Source organism: Cannabis sativa, chromosome 3 (assembly GCF_029168945.1).
Source record: "Cannabis sativa cultivar Pink pepper isolate KNU-18-1 chromosome 3, ASM2916894v1, whole genome shotgun sequence".
NCBI classification, from domain to species: Eukaryota; Viridiplantae; Streptophyta; class Magnoliopsida; order Rosales; family Cannabaceae; genus Cannabis; species Cannabis sativa.
The window spans coordinates 5,857,988-5,867,230 of record NC_083603.1 but is presented as its reverse complement, the minus strand read 5'-3'; the positions used below and the strand labels follow the sequence as shown (position 1 = coordinate 5,867,230).

Sequence of the window (9,243 nt, the reverse complement as noted above, 5' to 3'; positions counted from 1 at the left end):
AATTATTCTATTTTGTTGGTTTACGGTTGTTTTATAAAAAGATAGTATTTTTTTAAAAAAAAATTATATGACTGTAAAATTGTAAATTTTTACCCCAAATCTAAAATTTTTGTAAGAATCCCTAATTAATTTGGTTTGTACAATTAGAAGACCACAAATATTGTTATTATTTGAGGCTCATTCTAGAACTTGGGCCTTTAGTTCTCTTGAGCAGCCCATGAAGGAGTGGCTTATTGTGTTGAACCTAAATTTAATTGGAAATTTTACCGTATTATATTAAATTGTATTATATTGGAATTATTACATAGAAAATATAATTGACACTTTATTAAAAAAAAAATACCTCCATAAGGTAGGACAACATTTATACCTTTTATGTGATTTTAATTACCAAAATACTACTTACACAATCAGACGATGGTTGCTGGGTGGTTAGCCGAAGGTTGCATCAGACGAAGGTTTCAATCTGACGAAAATTTCTGGGTGGTTGTTGGGTGGTTAGCTGAAAGTTACATCAGACGAAATAATTGTTAGCAAAATATTTATGCAACTATAATGCAACTGTTGTGAAACATTAAAAATCAGAACAATGTTTCCGCGTACGTAACTCTATCTACATGTCTCTTTATGATTTAATATGAACAAATTCACCATTAGAAATTTAGAAAACAACAAAAATACACCAGGATAAATATTTTACTATAGTATTGATATAATTTTTTTGGATTATACTTGAGTTGGATTGTTTGGGAATTCCAGTTCAACTTTTTGAGATCTGTCTTTTCATGGATCTAAAAATTGAAATCAAAATATTAGTTTTATGCAAATTAAACTAGATTTCCAGTTGAATTTTAGTTTCATAGTAGTTTTCTACACTTTTTTTATGAATTCAAAATAGCTCCTGTTTTGATTAATTCTAGTCTTCTTAGGTAAAGTCGAAATTAATGGTGGTTCTCTTTCTGATTGAATTTTCGTTTCGATTGCGTTGGGTTGCTGTGTGATTGCGCAATAATTGCGCGATAGCTGCGAAAAAAATTTGTAATATTAATTTTTTTTTTGTTAAAACTCAAAAAAGCCCTATTATATTTGTATAAAGTACTATATTTAATATTGACTTGCAGTTTATTAATATATATCAAAATTTCATATATTATTATATGACAATATGATATAAAACACAATTTAATATACAATTTAATACGGACTACAAATGGAAGGAACTTTTAGAGAATAAAACATACTATTGAGCAACCTTAATTTATTATTTAAGCATTTCTTAATACCATAAACACAACACTCATAAAGATAATGCTCCACCAAGAAACCATGCTTGGATTGGAGGGTAGAGTTTCGTATTTATTAATGATGTGAAGGAAAAAAAAAAGATATTAACAAAATTCATCCAATTTTATACAAAGAAACATTCAAAAAACTCCCTCGATTAAGATAATTATAGTTTCCTCGAGGCATTAATGAAAGATCTCTATGTTATTAATTTGATACAAAAGCTTTAAAACAAGTAAAATTGCTAACTTCGCCACCATGCTCCGACCACTCTATTCCCGACCCGGAGCGCATTGCTTCCTCCTTTTCTCTAAGGTATTTTTCTGAACAATCCACGGATTATTAAATTTCAATAAACTCAAAAATGTCATCACTATGTTATAGAAGCACCAAAATGTTGACAAGGAATGTGGCATTGGCATGGCCAGTAATGCTACTTTTACAATTACTTATTTTGGATAATGCTTTTGATGGAAGAGCATGTTTTCAGAATATATTTAAAACAAATACATATACATATATATATATATAAACACACAATCATGTCAGTATTACTCCATAAGCAATTAAATTGATGTGATTTCAAGTTTCAACGACTAATTTTCTTAGCCTCAAGATTGTTGTTCTACTTCTAATGATGTGACCTACAGTATAATGAAGCTATGTTTTAAATAAGGCTAATTAGGATTTTTGTCCCCCGAACTTTAACATGTACTAAATTATGCTTCCTGAACTATACTATCTGTTAAAAATTCCCCTTGAATTATTGACATTATTAAATTTAGGGACTTTTGTCTAATTTTAATAAAAAAAGTCTAACATGAATCAAAGTTCAAGAGGCATGATTTGGTACATGTCAAAATTTGAAGGACATGATTTGGTAGATATCAAAGTTTGGGAAGCATAATTTAGTACATGGACAATCACCGAATTAGTAAAATTGAATAAATTGGACAAAATTCTTTAAACCCAACAATCTCAATAGTTCAAGGAGACTTTTTAACGGCCAAAAAAGTTCAAGAGGCATGATTTGGTACATGGCAAAATTTAGAGGGCAAAAATAATAATTAGCCTTTAAATAATTGTTAGATGGGAAAAAACAAACATAGAAGAATGAATGAGTTCTACCAATGAATTGAAATGCATGTAAATGGAGATTAAATTGAATACAAAAATCCCAAGTTATCCTATACTAGGGATTATTTAGAATATTTGATTTAATTTTTTCAATATTTTCTCTTCAATTTCATTACAAAGCCACCTTATAAAAATTATTCAATCCAATCCAATATTCCAAACACGACTAATTGTTGAAATTCAGAAACTCGAACCATTACCACATCACATCCAACACACAAACAACAGAGCTTTTCTTCTTTCTAAGTTGAAGGCATTACACAACAACAGCAATAAGAAAAAGATTCCGGCACAAACAAAATGCCTAAAATTAGTTGAATAACATTTTAATGGACTAAGGATCATGTCCATATCAATTTATGTGAATTCAAGAACTTTTAACAAATGATTTTCCTTGTAAACACAACATCAACCACAAGTTAGAAACAGTCTTCGATTCAGCATTCTAATTCATCCAAACTACGACTTTTTATCACCATCTTTAACAAGAAAATACCAAACAGATTGTGTCTTTCAGAACAACTAAGAGAATCCAAATTGTTATCAATTTAATTTAAACCTTTGCAGGAAATGAATACAGATAAAGGAAGAACTGGTACCTGAAAGCCATCTAAGCAGCAGCCTCCAGCAATTCCCTCTCTGCACGCTGTCTGATCCTTCTCTCGAGCTCCGGCCTAAAATGCCTAATAAGACCTTGCACAGGCCAAGCAGCAGCATCACCCAAAGCACAGATTGTGTGCCCTTCAATCTGCTTGGTCAGCTCCTGAAGCATGTCGATTTCTTCCAACTTTGCATTTCCAACTTTCATTCTTTCCATGATCATCCAGAGCCATCCTGTTCCCTCCCTGCATGGTGTGCACTGTCCACAACTCTCGTGCTTGTAAAAGTAAGAGAGTCTTGCAATTGCATCCACAACATCAGTGGACTTATCCATTACAATAACGGCAGCAGTCCCCAATCCTGATTGAACAGCCTTGAGTGCATCATAATCCATAAGAACATCATCACAAATGTTCTTAGGAAGCAGTGGGACAGATGAACCACCCGGGATAATAGCAAGTAAATTGTCCCATCCACCTCTAACTCCCCCACAGTGCCTCTCAATCAACTCTTTCAAAGGTATACTCATTTCCTCTTCCACAGTGCAAGGCTTATTTACATGCCCAGACACACAAAACAATTTTGTCCCTGAGTTATTCTTCCTCCCAAAGCTGGCAAACCACTCTGGTCCACGCCTTAAAATGGTTGGAGAAACAGCTACAGTTTCAACATTTGTAACAGTGGTGGGGCAGCCATATAAACCCGCATTAGCTGGGAAAGGAGGCTTCAATCTTGGCTTCCCTTGCTTCCCTTCAAGGCTCTCCAAAAGAGCTGTTTCTTCACCACAAATATAAGCACCAGCCCCATAATGGATATGCACATCAAAATCGTAACCCGATCCACAAGCATTCTTTCCCAACAATCCAGCTGCATATGCTTCTTTTTTGGCTTTTTCAAGGTTTAGGCGCTCGTTCACATATTCACCTCTGATGTAAATGTAGGCAGCAGTTGCCCTCATACCCACACCAGCAATTAAGCAACCCTCTAAAAGTTTGTGTGGATCATGCCTCATAATTTCCCGATCTTTACATGTTCCAGGTTCACTCTCATCAGCATTGACAACAAGATAGGAAGGACGGCCATCTGAAACTTTTGGCATAAAAGACCATTTAAGTCCAGAAGGAAAACCAGCACCACCACGACCACGAAGGCCAGACTTCTTCATTTCATTAACAATCCAATCAGCACCCTTAATAACTAAATCTTTGGTTCTATGCCAATCACCTCTCTTCATCGCTCCTTTCAGAAAAGGGTCATGCAAACCATAAAGGTTAGTGAAAATTCGGTCTTCATCTTTCAAGCCACCAAAATGGGTTTTCTCAGGCGGTGGAGGAGGTGGGGGCGGTTGCGATGTGCTACCAGTTGCCGCACCCTGAGTACCACCACCTTGAGCACTGAACGATCTAAAGCACGTTGCCCACTTCTCACTGTAGCCCCGAGCCAAAGCTGCTCTTCGCAAAGACATAATGCCCCTGATGGGTGCCTATGCAATAATCATGTTGCATAAAATAAGTTGAACTGCCTAAAAGTTACATGTAGCTAAAAACATGCTTCATTCAGATTTCAGAGTTCAAATGATATATCATTTTAAACAGCCATGATTGAGAAGAAATATCAATGAACACACATTAATTTGAGAAGAAAAAAATCACACCCACAACATAATTTCTTGTTAATCCCTAAACTCGTTCCGTACTAACAATCTTTCAAAATTGTCTTTCAAGGTTACATGATCCGTAGTATTAAAACGCAAAAAAAAACTGAAAACTAAAGGGAATAAATTCTTTCGTGTGGGTCTGAATCTTAAACAAAGAACCACTGAAACCCAATACAACATTTGGATATGAGAAAGAAGAGCATTTCAGCTCAAGGGTTCTTAAAAGCATTCGTAACCAAAAATCAAATCTTTATGACAGTTGAGCTTATAACCTAAATACCAACTCTAAAATTAAATGTAAAATATACAATCAAACACTTGACAATCGCATTGGGGAATAGCAAATGATAATGGAGAACAAATCGAATGCAAACCAACAATACAAATTAAAAGAAGAAAAAGAAAACGAATTACAGCTTGTAATGAAATTGATTGCGTACCATAGTGAGAAATCTTGGCAGAGATGATTTGATGCAGTCGCCAAATCAGATTGTGAAGAAGAAGAAGGTGAGTTTTGAGAAATGTTCTTCGCGTGGCCTTATTTTACAGGAAATATGTGTAGAGAGTAAGTAAATAATAAAGGTTCGACTTTAGTATAACTTTCATTTTTTTTTTATTTTGAAAATAAAAAATAAAAATGTGTTCAATAAATTTTATTTTTAGTTTTATTTATTAATTTTATTTAAGTTGGGTTCAGATCCAAGGCCGAAATTAGGGGTCAGGTTTAAGTCCGGTAGGGCAAGGGTCCAAGTCTGAGATACAAAATTTAAGTTGGGGTGAAAGTTTAAAATATTGATTAAAAAAAAAACTATTTACAAAATTTTGATTTTTTTGTTTTTTCTCAATTAAAAAATTAAAAAAATAAATAAAAAATAATTTTATTGAACATGATTTTAAAAAATATTCACATTTTAATTTTAAAAACAAAAAACTAATTAAAAAAATATTACTATGCATACCAGGGCTGCACACGGGTCGGGTTTTCGGATTTTCAGATGGTCAAGTTCGGGTTATCGGGCCTCGGGTTTTGAAAATGTGTAACCGAACCCGAGTTTTGGATGCTCGGGTACGTCGGGTATCGGGTCGGGTGTAGTCGGGTTCGGGTCTTATTGGGTTGAACTCGAATATTTAATTTATGGGCTGAAATAAAATTTTATTTTTAAAAATGCCATTTTTTTTTTATTTTTAACATTGTTTGGGCCTTTTAATAAGATTATGATAATATGATATTATAATTATCTTAATAAAAATTATATAATAATAATTTATTATATAAAATTTAATTAAATAATGTATATATAAAATAAAAGTTATAAAATCATATAATTGTATCCAATGAGATAATCAATGATGCCTTGCCGATAGTGCGAGCCCTGGAGAAGCGACGATTTCCCCCTTACTGGAAGTTGAGACCGCTAACCATGGAGGTTTGGAAGCTTATGGATGAATTCCTGGCTTGCCAAATTATGCACATTAAGCGTGAAGAAAACTATTATGTTGATTAGGGGTGTACAAAAAATTTCGTAAACCGCCCAACCCGAATAACCCGTCCAAACCAAACCGACAAAACTGATAAAAAATACAAACCGACATAACTCGACAAAATTCTAAACCGCCCAATCAGTTAATTGGGCGGGTTAAAAATTGACCCAAACCGCCCAATTAAACCGTCCAACCCAATTTAACCCGATTTTTATTTTATTTTTATTTTATATATATTATACAATATATAATATATATTAAAAAAAAAGTCTCAAATCCTAAAATTCTTTCTCAACCTCTCAATAAAATTCTTTCTCACATATATTGTGTATTTATGTGGTTAATTTTTATTTTAGTTGAAAAAAAAAAAAAATCTCTTATCTCGGTTTGGGCGGGTTAGAGCATCTCCAAGAAGACACCAAATTTGGTGTTACACTATCACCAAATTTGGTGTCAAAAATTATTTCTACTCCAACCACAATACCAAAAATTACACTAAAAAAATATTCTTTATTATTATATTAATTTTTTAATAAAATAAAAAAAATAATATCATATTAATTAACAAAAATTACCACAATTTTTATATTTAACTAATAATTAAATAAACTTACTAATGTGATTAAAGACAATAATACTGTAAAATCGGCGAAATTCGATAAATTAAAATATCATATTGCAATAACATAAATATTACATTACTAGAGAACAAACATTACATTCATGACGAAAAAAATTATATTAAATTAAATTAAATTAAACTTGAAACACACACTTGAAATTAATTAAATTATATTAATTTTGTGAGTTACCATATTCGTCCCACAAGTGTTCGATTAATGCATTTCGAAGCTCAATGTGAGCTTCTTTATCTTTAATCTTTCTATGTCTAGCATGAAATTCTTGAAACCGAGCATTATCATCTTCTACCATCTCAACTTCTGGACTTGGCACTTCGACACGCTCTCTAATTGGTGCATTTAGATCACGTTCATCTTCTATTATCATATTATACATAATAATACATGAAGTCATTATATCATGTAAAACCGTTTTATTCTAAAGACGTGTCGGTCCAGCAATAATTACAAATCTAGATTGTAATACTCCAAATGCACGTTCAACATCTTTTCTACATGCTTCTTGTTTCATTGCAAATAGTTTCTTTTTTGGACCACGTGGATCATGGATAGTTTGAACAAGAGTGGACCATTTTGGATATATACCATCGGCTAAATAATAACCCATATTGTACTCTTTTCATTTAATAACATCACATCCTTATCTTCTGATTCAAAAATTAAAAGACAAGAAATCTCACAATTTAATCTTGGCCGCTGAAATTATTTCACCACGATCTCAACCGTTGCAATGTATTTTCCTTTCCTATATAATCTCACACTTCTCATTCAATTTGATCACATCTCTTCAACATATTTCCTAAATAGCTATATTTTCTTCAAAAATGTCTTCCATTCGCGGTTCTTCTTACTCAGTAGAGGAAGATGTGCACTTGTGTCATGTCTATGTTGACATTTCTCAAGATCCAATCGTAGGAAGAAACCAATCAGGTAATAATTTTTGGGCAAGAGTTCAATCAGAGTACCACAAAGATGGAAAATTTAGTAATAAACCTCGCCCAGTAAGATCTTTGAAAACTCGAATGTCTACTATTAATAGTGCAGTTGCAAAATTAAGGGGATGTATCAACCAAATTCAAAATAAAAATCCAAGTGGTGCTTCAGCAAAAGACATTGTAAGTGTTTGTTATTATAATTTATTTATTATTACTATTTTATTTTTCAATTTTCATTAACGTTATTACTTAATTTATATTGCAACAGTTAATTCAAGCGAAGATGTTATTAGCCCAAGATAAAAAGTATGATAAAGGCTTTAAATTTGATCATGTGTGGCACATCCTCAAAGGTATTCAAAAGTTTTCAAATGATGAAAACATCAATGCACCACGTAGATTCCAACACGAAGGTCCTAGTTTCACTTCATCGAAATCATCGTCTCACAATTTTGAGTCTCCAACATCGGCATCCACTGGTATGAGTTCATTTGATCTAAACATGAATAATGAGGAAATGAATACTTATCTAACAGAAAGACCATGTGGTGTGAAAAAAGTAAAGGAAAAACAATTGGGTAATGATCAATTCAACAAACTAATGGAACAAAATAAAGAACTCACTAAAGTTATTGAAAAGAGTAACAAGGATAGAAATGAACGTCACAGAAGAAAGGCTGACGAAAAAAATTTATTCATGGATTTGAATTCTATATCCGATCCAGAGTTTCATAAGTACATTCAAAGTGAAAAAAGACGAATTTACAAAGAAAGGGCACAAACATCCGAAGTTGGAGAACAAGGAGAATGATCTCAATATGAGGGATCTCAATATCAGGGATATCTAAATCGGGGATCTCAATATCAGGGATCACAATATGAGGGGTCACAATATCGAGCATCTCAAGATTCGAGACATGGCGTTGAAGATGAAGATCAACGATCCCAAGATCAAGATGAAAGAGCTGAAAATGACTCACAAGTTTATAGTCCGTATTATGACTATCTCGGCGGATCAAGAAATAATCTTCCACATTATTAAATTGTTGTATCTCATTTTGTCTTTGAAGGTTCCTATCTGTGTTATTACTTTTCTGTTTAATGTTTGGTGTGTTTATTTTAATTTTTAAATGTATGTTTAAGTTTGTAATGTTTTTATTATGTATTATTGACTGTGCTTTAATTTTATAATGTTCTGTTGTGTAATATAAAATATGTGTACTCTTGATTAATAAGAATATGATGTTTAGTGTGTTTAATTTTAATTTTAATATGTGTTCAATTTTAAAAATTATTTTTATTGTTTAATTTAAAAAAATAAAAAAATATATTAAATTTTTACTTAAATTATAATTAAAAGAAAAAATAATTTATGATATTCACATTTAAATTTACACAAAAAAATATTATAAGGTGCTTTTACAATGTATTCTTCTAAATAAAAGAGTCACGCAACAGAAAGTTTGAATTTTATTTTCGGCATGTTAAATTTTTTTAAATTTTTTAA

At 32.1% G+C, this 9,243-nt stretch overlaps 2 protein-coding genes across 3 annotated transcripts; one reads left to right on the top strand and one right to left on the bottom strand.

The window, feature by feature from the left end:
- Window positions 1–1,300: 1,300 nt before the first annotated feature.
- LOC133035591 (NADH dehydrogenase [ubiquinone] flavoprotein 1, mitochondrial-like) lies at window positions 1,301–5,275 on the bottom strand. 2 transcript variants are annotated; one of them, XM_061111564.1, is made up of 3 exons: window positions 5,119–5,275; window positions 3,021–4,504; window positions 1,301–1,607 (listed from the first exon to the last, which is right to left on the bottom strand). In XM_061111564.1, the coding sequence occupies exons 1-2, from the start codon at window positions 5,119–5,121 to the stop codon at window positions 3,032–3,034; spliced, it is 1,476 nt and encodes a 491-aa protein (XP_060967547.1). In that variant the 5' UTR covers window positions 5,122–5,275; the 3' UTR covers window positions 1,301–1,607; window positions 3,021–3,031. The 2 variants fall into 2 exon arrangements, with proteins under 2 accessions (XP_060967547.1, XP_060967548.1); XM_061111565.1 differs by having other exon boundaries at window positions 1,301–4,504; window positions 5,119–5,242.
- A 2,350-nt stretch (window positions 5,276–7,625) lies between these two features.
- On the top strand, window positions 7,626–8,547 carry LOC115696547 (glutathione S-transferase T3-like). The gene is made up of 2 exons (XM_061112307.1): window positions 7,626–7,916; window positions 8,005–8,547. Exons 1-2 carry the CDS (start codon window positions 7,626–7,628, stop codon window positions 8,545–8,547), a joined length of 834 nt encoding a protein of 277 aa, XP_060968290.1.
- Window positions 8,548–9,243: the final 696 nt, after the last annotated feature.